The sequence below is a fragment of the Salvelinus fontinalis genome, chromosome 22 (assembly GCF_029448725.1).
Source record: "Salvelinus fontinalis isolate EN_2023a chromosome 22, ASM2944872v1, whole genome shotgun sequence".
Taxonomy (NCBI): Eukaryota; Metazoa; Chordata; class Actinopteri; order Salmoniformes; family Salmonidae; genus Salvelinus; species Salvelinus fontinalis.
The window spans coordinates 42,497,081-42,515,213 of NC_074686.1; the positions used below are offsets into that span (position 1 = coordinate 42,497,081).

An 18,133-nucleotide genomic window follows, 5' to 3' on the forward strand; every position below is an offset into this window, starting at 1 on the left:
CTGTACCTCTTACCCCCTATAGATCAGAGATACTGTACCTCTTACAGATCAGAGGTACTGTACCTCTTACCTCCTATAGATCAGAGGTACTGTACCTCTTACCCCCTATAGATCAGAGATACTGTACCTCTTACCCCTATAGATCAGAGGTACTGTACATATCACCTCCTATAGATCAGAGGTACTGTACCTATTACCCCTATAGATCAGAGGTACTGTACCTCTTACCTCCTATAGATCAGAGATACTGTACCTATTACCCCTATAGATCAGAGGTACTGTACCTCTTACCCCCTATAGATCAGAGATACTGTACCTCTTACAGATCAGAGGTACTGTACCTCTTACCTCCTATAGATCAGAGGTACTGTACCTCTTACCCCTATAGATCAGAGGTACTGTACCTCTTACCTCCTATAGATCAGAGATACTGTACCTATTACCCCTATAGATCAGAGATACTGTACCTATTACCCCTATAGATCAGAGGTACTGTACCTATTACCTCCTATAGATCAGAGATACTGTACCTCTTACCTCCTATAGATCAGAGATACTGTACCTATTACCCCTATAGATCAGAGATACTGTACCTATTACCCCTATAGATCAGAGGTACTGTACCTATTACCTCCTATAGATCAGAGATACTGTACCTATTACCCCTATAGATCAGAGATACTGTACCTATTACCCCTATAGATCAGAGGTACTGTACCTCTTACCTCCTATAGATCAGAGGTACTGTACCTCTTACCTCCTATAGATCAGAGGTACTGTACCTCTTACCTCCTATAGATCAGAGGTACTGTACCTCTTACCTCCTATAGATCAGAGGTACTGTACCTCTTACCTCCTATAGATCAGAGGTACTGTACCTCTTACCTCCTATAGATCAGAGGTACTGTACCTCTTACCTCCTATAGATCAGAGGTACTGTACCTCTTACCTCCTATAGATCAGAGGTACTGTACCTCTTACCTCCTATAGATCAGAGGTACTGTACCTCTCACCTCCTATAGATCAGAGATACTGTACCTATTACCCCTATAGATCAGAGATACTGTACCTCTTACCTCCTATAGATCAGAGGTACTGTACCTCTTACCTCCTATAGATCAGAGGTACTGTACCTCTCACCTCCTATAGATCAGAGGTACTGTACCTCTTACCTCCTATAGATCAGAGGTACTGTACCTCTCACCTCCTATAGATCAGAGGTACTGTACCTCTTACCTCCTATAGATCAGAGGTACTGTACCTCTCACCTCCTATAGATCAGAGGTACTGTACCTCTTACCTCCTATAGATCAGAGGTACTGTACCTCTTACCTCCTATAGATCAGAGGTACTGTACCTCTTACCTCCTATAGATCAGAGGTACTGTACCTCTTACCTCCTATAGATCAGAGGTACTAGCTGCTGGTCTCTCTTCCTTCCCCCCCGGCTTGTTGTACACACAACACACACAGAGAGACACTCATAAACACACACACACCCTGTGATGTGATCCATATCTCATCCAGTCCGTGGAGGCTGCAGTAAACGTGATAAGCATTTAGGCACTACGCATGCAAATACAAGTGTGTGTGTGTGGTGTGGTGTGTGTGTGTGTGTGTGTGTGTGTGTGTGTGTGTGTGTGTGTTCATCATCTCTTAATGTGCCTTATTGCAGTACAGCCATATAGATATTATTGTGATGTAGATGTCTCTCCTGGGAGACGATGCCACTGGAACTGAAGGAATAAAAAGAGAATTTGGCTGCTAGAAACACATTCATAATAGCCAGGTCCCCCGTGATACAAGCCAGTATTCGACGTCCGTCCATGACTCAGGACGTCGGGAGATTACGTGGAAAACAGCCTCTAGGGGCAACATTGAACGCTGGTACCTAGAGGAGAGAGAGGATAGAGGAGAGGAGAGAGAGGATAGAGGAGAGGAGAGGAGAGGAGAGGAGAGGAGAGGAGAGGAGAGAGGGGAGGGAAGGAGAGGAGACTGGAGGGGAGGAGAGGAGAGAGGAGGGAAGGAGAGGAGACAGGAGGGAAGGAGAGGAGAGGAGAGGAGAAAGGGGAGGAGAGAGGAGGGAAGAAGAGGAGAGAGGAGGGAAGGAGAGGTGAGAGGAGGGGGAGGAGAGGAGAGGAGGGGGATGAGAGGGGAGGAGAGGAGAGGAGAGGAGAGGAGAGGGAGGAGGGGAGAGAGGAGGGAAGGAGAGGAAAGAGGAGGGAAGGGGAGGAGAGGAGAGAGGAGGGGAGGAGAGGAGAGAGGAGGGAGAGGAGACTGGAGGGGAGGAGAGTAGAGAGGAGGGAAGGAGAGGAGACTGGAGGGGAGGAGAGGAGAGAGGAGGGGAGGAGAAGAGAGAGGAGGGAAGGAGAGGAGACTGGAGGGGAGGAGAGAGGAGGAGAGAGGAGGAGAGAGGAGGGAAGGAGAGGAGAGAGGAGGGGAGGAGAGGAGAGAGGAGGGGAGGAGGGGAGGAGAGAGGAGAGAGGAGGGGAGGTGAGAGGAGGGGAGGAGAGGAGGGTGAAGGGGAGTACTGTAATACCCTTAGAGAAGGGGTCTGTTCTGACCTCTCTAGTACCCTGGTCAAACGTCCATGTTGAAGCCTTGGAGACGGGGACGTAGATGGAGCCAAACACCACTACAGTTTATTGGTAATTTTTCCCCTTTTTTCTGTAAAATAATGATTTTACTTCTCCTTTTATCACAAATATACAGTCGGGAAAGTAAATATGCTTGTAGAAACACCTGTGTTTATTTATCATGCACTTTTATGAGGATAATTCTCTCCTTAAAAAAGGGATTTACAAGCATCTCTGAGTGGCATAGAGGGAAAAAGTCAGGAAGAATTACTATTAAAGTTTTCTGGACAACGAAAGGGGAGTAGCAGTAAGCCATAATATACCTGTCACGGCCGTTTAAATGACCAAGGAGCAGCGTTTTGAGCGTACGTACTTGTTTATTTAACGATGTCGCCAACAAAACAATAAACAACCGACACGTGACGCCAACGTAGTGCTCACAGGCAACTAAACATGCACAACTACCCACCAAACCAACACGGAAAATGGCAACATAAATAGGCTCCCCAATCAGAGACAACGATAAATAGCTGTTTCTGATTGGGAACCCACTCAGGCCACCATAAACCTACAAACCCCTAGACAATACAAAATCCACATAGATGACCAAAAAACCCTAGACAAGGGAAACCTAGACAAACCACCCTTGTCACACCCTGACCTAACCAAATAATAAAGAAAGCAAATATAACTAAAGTCAGGGCGTGACAATACCGTTATGCATCCACAATATATGTACAATCACATTATAAAACACACATTTACGGTGTAAGCCACTGCGCCATTTCAGCGGGAAACATTTCTAAAACGGAAAACATTTCAGAAAAAAAACGTCTAAAAATCTCCACTCAAATATCATATTCCGTATTTCTGTCAAACGTCATTATTCCAGAATCGCTCATCAGTCAGTCATTTTAGTCAGTCATGGTGATGTCATCAGTCGCTTCCCGCTGACGTCATCGGCGATCGCCGGCGTTATGCCTCAGAAACCTGCGGGTCGAACCATCATGGTCGTCACGGTAGCAGCCGTTATGCCTCAGAAGCCTGCGGGTCGAACCATCATGGTAGTCACGGTAGTCATGAGGCTCGGTCCCTTCCAGTAGTACCACTTGATACCGTTGTAGCGGACCACGTTGGAGACGCCAGCGTAGTAGATACCGTTCAGGTTGGAGGGACCACACGCCTCAAACCACCAACCTAGTGGAGAGGGGAGAGGTCAGGGGTCAGGAAGAGAGAGAGAGAGAGCAGAGGAATCACACGCCTCAAACCACCAACCTAGAGGAGAGGGGAGAGGTCAGGGGTCAGGAAGAGAGAGAGAGAGAGCAGAGGAATCACACTCCTCAAACCACCAACCTAGTGGAGAGGGGAGAGGTCAGGGGTCAGGAAGAGAGAGAGAGAGGGCAGAGGGACCACACTCCTCAAACCACCAACCTAGAGGAGAGGGGAGAGGTCAGGGGTCAGGAAGAGAGAGAGAGAGAGCAGAGGGATCACACTCCTCAAACCACCAACCTAGAGGAGAGGGGAGAGGTCAGGGGTCAGGAAGAGAGAGAGAGAGAGCAGAGGGACCACACTCCTCAAACCACCAACCTAGAGGAGAGGGGAGAGGTCAGGGGTCAGGAAGAGAGAGAGAGAGAGCAGAGGGACCACACTCCTCAAACCACCAACCTAGAGGAGAGGGGAGAGGTCAGGGGTCAGGAAGAGAGAGAGAGAGGGCAGAGGGATCACACTCCTCAAACCACCAACCTAGAGGAGAGGGGAGAGGTCAGGGGTCAGGAAGAGAGAGAGAGGGGCAGAGGGATCACACTCCTCAAACCACCAACCTAGAGGAGAGGGGAGAGGTCAGGGGTCAGGAAGAGAGAGAGAGAGAGCAGAGGAATCACACGCCTCAAACCACCAACCTAGTGGAGAGGGGAGAGGTCAGGGGTCAGGAAGAGAGAGAGAGAGAGCAGAGGAATCACACTCCTCAAACCACCAACCTAGAGGAGAGGGGAGAGGTCAGGGGTCAGGAAGAGAGAGAGAGAGAGCAGAGGGATCACACGCCTCAAACCACCAACCTAGAGGAGAGGGGAGAGGTCAGGGGTCAGGAAGAGAGAGAGAGAGAGCAGAGGGATCACACTCCTCAAACCACCAACCTAGAGGAGAGGGGAGAGGTCAGGGGTCAGGAAGAGAGAGAGAGAGAGCCGAGGAATCACACGCCTCAAACCACCAACCTAGAGGAGAGGGGAGAGGTCAGGGGTCAGGAAGAGAGAGAGAGAGAGCAGAGGAATCACACGCCTCAAACCACCAACCTAGAGGAGAGGGGAGAGGTCAGGGGTCAGGAAGAGAGAGAGAGAGAGCAGAGGGATCACACGCCTCAAACCACCAACCTAGAGGAGAGGGGAGAGGTCAGGGGTCAGGAAGAGAGAGAGAGAGAGCAGAGGGACCACACTCCTCAAACCACCAACCTAGTGGAGAGGGGAGAGGTCAGGAAGAGAGAGAGAGAGGGCAGAGGGACCACACTCCTCAAACCACCAACCTAGAGGAGAGGGGAGAGGTCAGGGGTCAGGAAGAGAGAGAGAGAGAGCAGAGGGATCACACTCCTCAAACCACCAACCTAGAGGAGAGGGGAGAGGTCAGGGGTCAGGAAGAGAGAGAGAGAGAGCAGAGGAATCACACGCCTCAAACCACCAACCTAGAGGAGAGGGGAGAGGTCAGGGGTCAGGAAGAGAGAGAGAGAGAGCAGAGGGACCACACGCCTCAAACCACCAACCTAGAGGAGAGGGGAGAGGTCAGGGGTCAGGAAGAGAGAGAGAGAGAGCAGAGGGACCACACTCCTCAAACCACCAACCTAGAGGAGAGGGGAGAGGTCAGGGGTCAGGAAGAGAGAGAGAGAGAGCAGAGGGACCACACGCCTCAAACCACCAACCTAGAGGAGAGGGGAGAGGTCAGGGGTCAGGAAGAGAGAGAGAGAGAGCAGAGGGACCACACTCCTCAAACCACCAACCTAGTGGAGAGGGGAGAGGTCAGGGGTCAGGAAGAGAGAGAGAGAGAGCAGAGGGACCACACTCCTCAAACCACCAACCTAGAGGAGAGGGGAGAGGTCAGGGGTCAGGAAGAGAGAGAGAGAGAGCAGAGGGACCACACTCCTCAAACCACCAACCTAGAGGAGAGGGGAGAGGTATCTACTACGCTGCATCGATCATCATGTCACCAGAATAAGAGGATATTTATTATAAAGCAGCATTAAGATCATCACCAGGCTCTTTCAACAGCAGTTATGTTCATCATCATTTATTGAATCTGTAGCCTAACAAACTGCATGGTTTTCCTGAGTTGGAGGACCACACGTCATTACGTGATTCCAAGTTGACTTCCATTATATCAATATTTCCACATAAAAGCGTTTCCACCAACATTTCTCGCTTAATTAATTTGACCAACAAAGAAAAATATCAACACCTTGTCAAGCTCCTTTAGTTTCTATCAGGCCTGTCATGACATGCTTTTATCTGGTACGTTCTTGACTAGCGTAAAACAACTGGTTAAATGAAAGAAGAAAGAGGGCATCAGAGCCTGTACCTCCAGAAGCCATCTGGGCGCACTTGCAGGAGCAGCGGTCGTTGTCTCGGTCCTTGGTGCTGAACTGGGTCCCAGGGTGGGTCAGACTACTGGTGCGGCCAGCACTACCACTGAATCCCTGGGCATGGAGACTGGGAGAACGGACCAGAACAATCAACACAAAGACACTGTATTTAACAACCATACTTCTGAAAACGCTGGCCATGGAGACTGGCAGTGGGAGGATATTACTGCGCTAATGAGTTACTTGATGTGGAGTTCAATGTATTCATGGATCTATGTAGTACTGTGTGCCTCCCATAGTCTGTTCTGGACTTGGGGACTGGGAAGAGACCTCTGGTGGCATGTCTTGTGGGGTATGTATGTGTGTCTGAGCTTAGTGCTAGTAGTTTAAACAGACCTCTGGTGGCATGTCTTGTGGGGTATGTATGTGTGTCTGAGCTTAGTGCTAGTAGTTTAAACAGACCTCTGGTGGCATGTCTTGTGGGGTATGTATGTGTGTCTGAGCTTAGTGCTAGTATTTTAAACAGACCCCTGGTGGCATGTCTTGTGGGGTATGTATGGACTTGGGGACTGGTGGCATGTCTTGTGGGGTATGAATGTGTGTCTGAGCTTAGTGCTAGTAGTTTAGACAGACCCCTGGTGGCATGTCTTGCGGGGTATGAATGGGTGTCTGAGCTTAGTGCTAGTAGTTTAAACAGACCTCTGGTGGCATGTCTTGTGGGTTATGTATGTGTGTCTGAGCTTAGTGCTAGTAGTTTAGACAGACCCCTGGTGGCACGTCTTGCGGGGTATGAATGGGTGTCTGAGCTGTGTGCCAGTAGGTTAAACCGACAGCTTGGTGCTTTCAACAAGTCAATACTTCTCACAAACTCAAGTAGTGATGAAGTCAATCTCTACTCCACTTTGAGCCTGGAGAGATTGACATGTGTATTATTAATGTTAGTTTTCCTTGTACGTTTAAGGTCCAGCTGCTCTGCTCTAAGCCTATTGTAATTTTCCTAAATCCCTCTTTGTGACACCTGACCACACGACTGTAAGGTGCGACAAAACTAGGGCCTGTAGGACCTGCATTGTTGATATTGCAGAGCATCGCTTTATTATGGACAGACTTCCCCCCATCTTAGCTACTGTTGCATCAATATGTTTTGACCATGACAGTTTACAATCCAGGGTTACTCCAAGCAGTTTAGTCACCTCAACTTGATCAATTTCCACATTATTTATTACAATATTTAGATGAAGTTTAGGATTTAGTGAATGATTAGTCCCAAATTGTATAGTTTTTTTATATTCAGGACTAATTTATTTCCACTCATTCTGAAACTGACTGCAGATCTTTGTTAAGTGTTGCAGTCATTTCAGTAGCTGTAGTAGCTGACAAGTAGTCGTCCTCATACACAGACACTCTGGCTTTACTCAGAGACTGTGGCATGTCATTAGTAAAGATTTTTTATTTAATTAAGGAGCCTAGACAGCTACCCTGGGGAATTCCTGATTCTACCTGGATTATGTTGGCGAGGCTTCCATGAAGGAACACCCTCTGTGGTCTGTTAGACAGGTAACTCTTTATCCACATTATAGCAGGGGGTGTAAAGCCATAACACATACGTTGTTCCATTAGTAGATTATGATCGATACGGTCAAACAAAACAGCTCCCACAATCTTTTTATTATCAATTTCTCTCAATGTCTCTCACAATCATCAGACATTTCTGTAAGTGCCAAACATGTTGAAAACCTTTCCCTATAAGAGTACTGAAAACAGGTTGTTAATTCATTGTATTTGGTCAAACACATTTTTTTTATATGGCAAATAGGAGTGTCAATAATGTTGGTTATCATCCTCAGTAATTTTCCATCCAAGTTATCAGACCCCGGTGGCTTGTCATTGTTGACAGACAACAATATGTTTGTTCACCTCTTTCACCTCTGACTTTACAGAATTCTAAATTACAACTTGTGTCTTTCTTAATTTGGTCAATTATACTTGGATGTGTAGTATCAGCATGTGTTGCTGGCATGCTGACATCCCTATCTTACCAATGAAACAAATCAATATTTGGTAATATCAGAGTGTTTTGTGATGAAGATAAATAAATGATGGTGCCAAGTTCACCTTTTTGGTGCTCTAAAGCTTTTTACTATCATTCTTATTGATTTGCAGTACGTTTGCTAACTGATTGGTCTGCCAGAATTATTTGGCATACCTTTTGCCTCATCCCTCTTAACCAAACAATTTTTTCAATTCCTCATCAATCCAAGGGGATTCAACAGTTTTAAGTTATTTTCTTAATGGGTCCATGCTTATTAGTAACTGGGATAAGCAATTTCACAAGTGCAGCGTCTGTTTGCTCCTCATTACACAACTCACAAAAGCAAATATTCTTTACATCATCAACATATGAATCACTACAAAACTTAATGTATGACCTCTTATACACTATATTAGACCCAGCCTTTGGAACTTTGGTGTTCCTAGATATGGCTACTAGATTGTGATCACTACATGATTTGGATACTGCTTTAACCTGTCTCGCCAACAGCCAATGTATTTGCAGGGCGCCAAATACCAATCAACAAAAATCTCATAAATCAAATTTCTCAAACATACAAGTATTAGGCACCATTTTAAAGATAGAATTCTCGTTAATCCAGCCACAGTATCTGATTTCCAAAATGCTTTACAGCGACAGCTCCACAAATGATTATGTTAGGTCACCACCAAGTCACAGCCATTTTTCCCGCCAAAGAGAGGAGTCACAAAATGCACAAATAGAGATAAAATTAATCACTAACCTTTGATGATCTTCATCAGATGACACTCATAGGACTTCATGTTACACAATACATGTTTGTTTTGTTCGATAAAGTGCATATTTATATCCAAAAATCTCATTTTGTGTTATGTTCAGTATTTCAAAAACATGCTAGGATTTTGCAGAGGGCCACATGAATTCACAGAAATACTCATTATAAATGTTGATGGAAATTCAACTGTTATGCATGGAACTTTAGATACACTTCTCCTTAATGCAACCGCTGTGTCAGATTTCCAAAAAAACTTTACGGAAATATAATCTGAGTACGGCGCTCAGAGCCCAAACCAGCCAGAAGAAATATCCGCCATGTTGTGCCGTCAACATTAGTCAGAAATAACATTATAAATATTCACTTACCTTTGATGATCTTCGTCAGAATGCACTTCCAGGAATCCCAGTGTCACGCCCTGAACTTAGTTATCTTTGTTTTCTTTATTATTTGGTTAGGTCAGGGTGTGACAAGGGTTGGTTTGTTTAGTTTTTGTATTGTCTAGGTGTTTTGTATGTCTAAGGGGTTTTTGTATGTCTAGGTGTTTATATGTCTATGGTTGCCTAGATTGTTTCTCAATCAGAGGCAGCTGTTTAGCGTTGTCTCTGATTGGAGACCATATTTAGGTAGCCATATTCCTTGGGTAGTTTGTGGGTTGTTATTCTATGTTTAGTTGCCTGTTCTGCACTAGCCATATTGCTTCACGGTTCGTTTTGTTGTTTTGCTTAGTTCTGTTCAGTGTTCTCTCTTTTATTAAAGAGTTATGTTCGCTTACCATGCTGCGCCTTGGTCTCCTCATTATGACGAACATGACACCAAGTTCCACAATAAATGTTTGATTTGTTCGTCCATCATTTATGTCCAAATACCTCCTTTTTGTTTGCGCGTTTAGTACACAATCCAAACTCACGACGCGCGGGCAGGTCCAGGCGAAAGTTCAGATGAAAAGTCATAATACAGTTGGTAGAAACATGTCAAACGAAGTATAGAATCAATCTTTAGGATGTTTTTTTTTCATAAATCTTCAATAATGTTCCAACCGGAGAATTCCTTTGTCTTCAGAAATGCGATGGAACGCAGGTCTAACTCTCACGTGAACACAAGTGACCGGCTCATGCCACTCTGGCAGACCTCTGACTCAAACAGCTCCCATTCCCCCCCTCCTTCACAGTAAAAGCATCAAACAAGGTTCTAAAGACTGTTGACATCTAGTGGAAGCCGTATGAAGTGCAATATGACCCCATAGACACTGTATATTTGACAGGCAATGACTTGAAAAACTACAAACCTCAGATTTCCCACTTCCTGGTTAGATTTTTTTCTCAGGTTTTTGCCTGCCATATGAGTTATGTTATACTCACAGACATTATTCAAACAGTTTTAGGAACTTCAGAGTGTTTTCTATCCAAATCTACTAATACTATGCATATATTAGCAACTGGGACTGAGGAGCGGGCAGTTTACTCTGGGCACCTTATTCATCCAAGCTACTCAATACTGCCCCCTGCAGCCATAAGAAGTCAATGGGTAATATAGTTGGAAGCAGTTGGAAGCGGTGGATGGTATGCACTCCACCTGAGTCTGATTAGGGCGCGACTCCTTCTACCTCTTCTGAGGCGTTGGCGTTTTGGTGCAGGGGGGGATGTTGACCAGAGAAAGCTCAAGAAGGTTTTGCGTTAGCAGGGGGGGATGTTGACCAGAGAAAGCTCAAGAAGGTTTTGCGTTAGCAGGGGGGGATGTTGACCAGAGAAAGCTCAAGAAGGTTTTGCGTTAGCAGGGGGGATGTTGACCAGAGAAAGCTCAAGAAGTAGTTGCATTAGCAGAGGGGAGATGTTGCTGAAGAAAGTGGTGATGTTGGCAGGAAGGGGAGCTCTGGCCGGGGGAAAGACTATGAGAGGAGGATTGGGTGTGGGCAGTGTGGGCAGTGGAAGAATGGGAGGGTGACCTGGATTGGCTAGCTAAGGAAGTGATTTAGAGATGGGGTTTAGGTTTTGGACTGTTCTGGCTAAAGGGATTGATCATTAATAGTTACATTGGCTACAAAAGGGATGTATTTGGATATAATGAAGTCCTAGAGAGAATGACTATGGATATGAGACTGCCTTAGCTACAGGGACAGATGGGAGAGGGGGCTGGCTATGGATGTGAGACTGCCTTAGCTACAGGGACAGATGGGAGAGGGGGCTGGCTATGGATATGAAACTGCGTTAGCTACAGGGACAGATGGGAGAAGGGGCTGGCTATGGATATGAGCCTGCCTTAGCTACAGGGACAGATGGGAGAAGGGGCTGGCTATGGGTCTGACTGCCTTAGCTACAGGGACAGATGGGAGAGGGGGCTGACTATGGATATGAGACTGCCTTAGCTACAGGGACAGATGGGAGAGGGGGCTGGCTATGGATATGAAACTGCGTTAGCTACAGGGACAGATGGGAGAAGGGGCTGGCTATGGATATGAGCCTGCCTTAGCTACAGGGACAGATGGGAGAAGGGGCTGGCTATGGGTCTGACTGCCTTAGCTACAGGGACAGATGGGAGAGGGGGCTGACTATGGATATGAGACTGCCTTAGCTACAGGGACAGATGGGAGAGGGGGCTGGCTATGGATATGAAACTGCCTTAGCTACAGGGACAGATGGGAGAAGGGGCTGGCTGTGGATATGAGACTGCCTTAGCTACAGGGACAGATGGGAGAAGGGGCTGGCTATGGATATGAGACTGCCTTAGCTACAGGGACAGATGGGAGAAGGGGCTGGCTATGGGTCTGACTGCCTTAGCTACAGGGACAGATGGGAGAGGGGGCTGACTATGGATATGAGACTGCCTTAGCTACAGGGACAGATGGGAGAGGGGGCTGGCTATGGATATGAGACTGCCTTAGCTACAGGGACAGATGGGAGAGGGGGCTGGCTGTGGATATGAGACTGCCTCAGCGACAGGGACAGATGGGAGAGGGGGCTGGCTATGGATATGAGACTGCCTTAGCTACAGGGACAGATGGGAGAGGGGGCTGGCTGTGGATATGACACTGCCTTAGCTACAGGGACAGATGGGAGAGGGGGCTGGCTATGGTTATGACACTGCCTTAGCTACAGGGACAGATGGGAGAGGGGGCTGGCTGTGGATATGACACTGCCTTAGCTACAGGGACAGATGGGAGAGGGGGCTGGCTATGGATATGAGACTGCCTCAGCTACAGGGACAGATGGGAGAGGGGGCTGGCTATGGATATGAGACTGCCTTAGCTACAGGGACAGATGGGAGAGGGGGCTGGCTGTGGATATGACACTGCCTTAGCTACAGGGACAGATGGGAGAGGGGGCTGGCTATGGATATGACACTGCCTTAGCTACAGGGACAGATGGGAGAGGGGGCTGGCTGTGGATATGACACTGCCTTAGCTACAGGGACAGATGGGAGAGGGGGCTGGCTATGGATATGACACTGCCTTAGCTACAGGGACAGATGGGAGAGGGGGCTGGCTGTGGATATGACACTGCCTTAGCTACAGGGACAGATGGGAGAGGGGGCTGGCTATGGATATGACACTGCCTTAGCTACAGGGACAGATGGGAGAAGGGGCTGGCTATGGATATGAAACTGCCTTAGCTACAGGGACAGATGGGAGAAGGGGCTGGCTATGGATATGACACTGCCTTAGCTACAGGGACAGATGGGAGAAGGGGCTGGCTATGGATATGAAACTGCCTTAGCTACAGGGACAGATGGGAGAAGGGGCTGGCTATGGATATGAGACTGCCTTAGCTACAGGGACAGATGGGAGAAGGGGCTTGCTATGGAGGTGTTTGGCCCTCGAGAAGATGCTTCCTTGGCCTGGGAACACAAGGGAAAGGGTTGGATGCCTTCCTTGGTTGGATGGATGGAAGAAATCGCAAAGTAATTGGGTGACCCGACTGCTCCAGAGAAGGGTTTGCATTGGCCTAAAAAAGGCTGTATAAGGGTTGCGTTGTATGGAGAAGAGGTTGCATTGGCCAGAGAACGCTCAAGAAGGAGATGCCTTGGCCCGAGTGCGGCCTGCATCGGCTGGGTAGAAGCCTAGCACAACAGGCCTCTGGCTGGGGTGATCCCTACGTAAACCCAACCCTGAGGAGGAGGACCAGATGTTCACAGCATGATAATGAACCTAGCACATAATCAGCGAGGTGAGACGGAGTGCTGCTCAGCAGTAGTTGGCAAAAGAGCTGACAGCTCACCAACACTAGCACCATTCAGAGTAGGATGAATATAGCTCCTAGAAACAGATCCATTTTGCACCGGCTTAATGGGTAAAGTTAGGATTTTAGGTTATTTAAGGATGATCCTGGAACTAAATGTAAAGTTAAGTGAATTACTTCCGGTGCTACACAAACCTCTACACTAACGAGCATTTTGTTTCACCACCTTGTCAAACACCTCCGGCCTTTTTCAAACACTTCATCAAACTCCACTTCATCTACACTGAGTCTCAAATGTTAATGGATCTGCACCTGTCAATCACATTCCTCTTTTTTGAAGCACATCTGAGTTAAAACAATCTGTTAGTTATCTCAGGTTGGGCTTTAGTAGTGGAGAGAGGAAGAAAGCAATTATAGGGCTTTAGTAGTGGAGAGAGAGATCCCATCACATGGCTTTAGTGGTGGAGAGAGAGGACCACCACAGGGCTTTAGTAGTGGAGAGAGAGGACCACCACAGGGCTTTAGTAGTGGAGAGAGAGATACCACCACAGGGCTTTAGTAGTGGAGAGAGAGATACCTCCACAGGGCTTTAGTAGTGGAGAGAGAGATACCACCACAGGGCTTTAGTAGTGGAGAGAGAGATACCGCCACAGGGCTTTAGTAGTGGAGAGAGAGATACCACATCAGGGCTTTAGTAGTGGAGAGAGAGATACCACATCAGGGCTTTTGTAGTGGAGAGAGAGATACCATATCAGGGCTTTAGTAGTGGAGAGAGAGATACAACCACAGGGCTTTAGTAGTGGAGAGAGATACAACCACAGGGCTTTAGTAGTGGAGAGAGAGATACCACATCAGGGCTTTAGTAGTGGAGAGATAAATACCACATCAGGGCTTTAGTAGTGGAGAGAGAGATACCACATCAGGGCTTTAGTAGTGGAGAGAGAGATACCACATCAGGGCTTTAGTAGTGGAGAGACAAATACCACATCAGGGCTTTAGTAGTGGAGAGAGAGATACCACATCAGGGCTTTAGTAGTGTAGAGAGAGAGACCACATCAGGGCTTTAGTAGTGGAGAGAGAGATACCACATCAGGGCTTTAGTAGTGTAGAGAGAGAGACCACATCAGGGCTTTAGTAGTGGAGAGAGAGATACCACATCAGGGCTTTAGTAGTGGAGAGAGATACCACATCAGGGTTTTAGTAGTGGAGAGATAAATACCACATCAGGGCTTTAGTAGTGGAGAGAGAGATACCACATCAGGGCTTTAGCAGTGGAGAGATAAATACCACATCAGGGCTTTAGTAGTGGAGAGAGAGATACCACATCAGGGCTTTAGTAGTGGAGAGATAAATACCACATCAGGGCTTTAGTAGTGGAGAGAGAGATACCACATCAGGGCTTTAGCAGTGGAGAGATAAATACCACATCAGGGCTTTAGTAGTGGAGAGAGAGATACCACATCAGGGCTTTAGTAGTGGAGAGATAAATACCACATCAGGGCTTTAGTAGTGGAGAGATAGATACCACATCAGGGCTTTAGTAGTGGAGAGAGAGATACCACATCAGGGCTTTAGTAGAGGAGATAGAGAGATACCACATCAGGGCTTTAGTAGTGGAGAGATAAATACCACATCAGGGCTTTAGTAGTGGAGAGAGAGATACCACATCAGGGCTTTAGTATTGAAGAGAGAGATACCACATCAGGGCTTTAGTAGTGGAGAGAGAGATACCACATCAGGGCTTTAGTAGTGGAGAGAGAGTTACCACATCAGGGCTTTAGTAGTGGATAGAGAGATAGCATCACATGGCTTTAGTAGTGGAGAGAGAGATACCACATCAGGGCTTTAGTAGTGGAGAGAGAGATACCACCACATGGCTTTAGTGGTGGAGAGAGAGATACCACATCAGGGCTTTAGTAGTGGAGAGAGATACCACATCAGGGCTTTAGTAGTGGAGAGAGAGATACCACATCAGGGCTTTAGTAGTGGAGAGAGAGATACCACATCAGGGCTTTAGTAGTGGAGAGAGAGATACCACATCAGGGCTTTAGTAGTGGAGAGAGAGATACCACATCAGGGCTTTAGTAGTGGAGAGTGAGATACAACCACAGGGCTTTAGTAGTGTAGAGAGAGAGACCACATCAGGGCTTTAGTAGTGGAGAAAGAGATACCACATCAGGGCTTTAGTAGTGGAGAGAGAGAGACCACATCAGGGCTTTAGTAGTGGAGAGAGAGAAACCACATCAGGGCTTTAGTAGTGGAGAGAGAGAGACCACATCAGGGCTTTAGTAGTGGAGAGAGAGAGACCACATCAGGGCTTTAGTAGTGGACCGATGACCACCTGGGAGTCAAAGATAGTGCACTATAGTCCCTGGTCAAAGATAGTGCACTATAGTCCCTGGTCAAAGATAGTGCACTATGGTCCCTGGCCAAAGATAGTGCACTATGGTCCCTGGCCAAAGATAGTGTACTATGGTCCCTGGCCAAAGATAGTGCACTATGGTCCCTAGTCAAAGATAGTGCACTATGGTCCCTGGTCAAAGATAGTGCACTATGGTCCCTGGCCAAAGATAGTGCACTATGGTTCCTGGCCAAAGATAGTGCACTATGTAGGGAATAGGTTGCCATTTCCTGTTTTCCTCAGCTGGAAGGGGATGCCTCAGGGGCAGCTGTAGCTGCAGTGATGGAAAGAGAGATGGAGACAGAAAAGCGGCAGCTTGCCCACTGCTACAGCTCATCACTGATGATGTTCTTCGAGACAGACCACACGATCTACTCTTCCTTTCTTTCTACCCGGCGATAAAGAAAAGCAAAGTTAACGTGTGAATAATGGTGGATGATTTGACAGAGTGGAGGGATTTACATCGCAGGCTTAAGGAAGTCTGAAAGGGAAGAACTCCCACGCAATTATGCCTTTCAGAAACAAAACTCTTTACTAAAACTCTCCCCAGAATCCCTTCCGTTTAGTTTCTGATTCTAATCTGATTGTGACACGGCTCTAAGAGACTCACATTCCAGAAGGAATGGAACACGGAAGGTAATTCAAAGTCAAACCCATCAGATACATTTTAACAACATCATCAGATAAAATCTCACTTACTGGAAGTGGCTGTTGATTAACTACGGTTAACATGTATGAGAAAATGTATTTATTAATTTTTTAAATATGGACTTCGTTCCCTATGAACCCTTATTCCAACCGTAAGGTGCTACAGAGGGTAGTGCGTACGACACAGTACATCACTAGGGCCTAGCTCCCTGCCATCCAGGACCACTAGAAAAGGACCCTGAAAAAGATTTTACCCCCAAGCCATAAGACTTGTAAATTGCTAGTTAAATAGTTAACCAAATAGCTACCCAGACTATCTGCAGTGACCCTTTTTGCCCTAATTATTTTAACTCATCACATACGCTGTTACTGTCTATTATCTATCCTGTTGTCTAGTCACTTTACCCCTACCTACAGTATACTGCTGTTACTGTCTATTATCTATCCTTTACCCCTACCTACAGTATACTACTGTTACTGTCTATTATCTATCCTTTACCCCTACCTACAGTATACTGCTGTTACTGTCTATTATCTATCCTTTACCCCTACCTACAGTATACTGCTGCTACTGTCTATTATCTATCCTTTACCCCTACCTACAGTATACTGCTGTTACTGTCTATTATCTATCCTTTACCCCTACCTACAGTATACTGCTGTTACTGTCTATTATCTATCCTTTACCCCTACCTACAGTATACTGCTGTTACTGTCTATTATCTATCCTTTACCCCTACCTACAGTATACTGCTGCTACTGTCTATTATCTATCCTTTACCCCTACCTACAGTATACTGCTGTTACTGTCTATTATCTATCCTTTACCCCTACCTACAGTATACTGCTGTTACTGTCTATTATCTATCCTTTACCCCTACCTACAGTATACTGCTGTTACTGTCTATTATCTATCCTTTACCCCTACCTACAGTATACTGCTGTTACTGTCTATTATCTATCCTTTACCCCTACCTACAGTATACTGCTGTTACTGTCTATTATCTATCCTTTACTCCTACCTACAGTATACTGCTGTTACTGTCTATTATCTATCCTTTACCCCTACCTACAGTATACTGCTGTTACTGTATATTATCTATCCTTTACCCCTACCTACAGTACATGTACATACAGTATCTACCTCAATTACCTCGTACCCCTGCCCATTGACTCAGAATTGGCACCCTGTGTATATAGCCAAGTTATCGTTACTCATTGTGTATTTATTCCTTTGTGTTTCTCTCTGCATCGTTAGGAGTAAGCATTTCACTAGTAGTCTACACCTGTTGTTTACAAAGCATGTGACAAATAAAATGTGATTTGATTTGCCTTCTAGCTCTTGGCCGCCACTGTGGAAGGGTGTATTGCATGCTGGTACCTGTAGTTTTTGTTCTCTGCGTCTATATAGAAGTGACTGTAGTGGGAGTAAGCTTCGTTCCCCTCAGCATCCTTCAGCTGCACCTGGAGACTGTACTCTTGGGAGCTGGTCAGCAGGTGGATGAGGTCATTTCCTGCCCAGTACTCTCCCGAGGGATCCCCAAAACCCTGCATCAGGTATGGTGAGAGAAAGAGGACAAACTGAACGAAGGGTCATATAAAAAAAAAAAACTTTACATGGTAAATATGACATCAACAGAGATATGTTAAGATACAATGTCCCTTCAGAGCGACAGATGACATCAACAGAGATATGTTAAGATATAAATGTCAGTGTACCTTTGAGAGGAATGAAGAGGGATAATGTGAGTGAAGAGTTAAATTATTTTTACTGAGGAAAGTGAATAAGCAAATGTTAACATCTTGATCATTCCTGACAATCTTTGACCTACTACTGACAGTTAGTCCCTGTATTGCTTGACCCTGCAATGTCGTAACCCGGAGCTCGACTAAATGACATTACTAATCTGCTCACGAATGTGCTAGGTCAGAACATAGACATTGATTCTATCGTAGTCTATGTGA

The 18,133-nt window shown here is 46.3% G+C and overlaps 1 protein-coding gene across 1 annotated transcript in view; it reads right to left on the reverse strand.

Annotated features, from left to right (window-relative positions):
- Positions 1-2,932: 2,932 nt before the first annotated feature.
- LOC129820324 (angiopoietin-2-like) overlaps positions 2,933-18,133 on the reverse strand; it is a 101,339-nt gene continuing 86,138 nt past the window's right edge. Inside the window, exons 6-9 of the mRNA XM_055877395.1 lie at positions 17,550-17,716; positions 6,134-6,264; positions 3,611-3,772; positions 2,933-3,556 (exon numbers count right to left, since the gene is read on the reverse strand). Of these exons, the coding sequence (XP_055733370.1) occupies positions 3,612-3,772; positions 6,134-6,264; positions 17,550-17,716 (459 nt within the window). The 3' untranslated portion in view covers positions 2,933-3,556; position 3,611. The remainder of the gene's footprint in view (positions 3,557-3,610; positions 3,773-6,133; positions 6,265-17,549; positions 17,717-18,133) is intronic.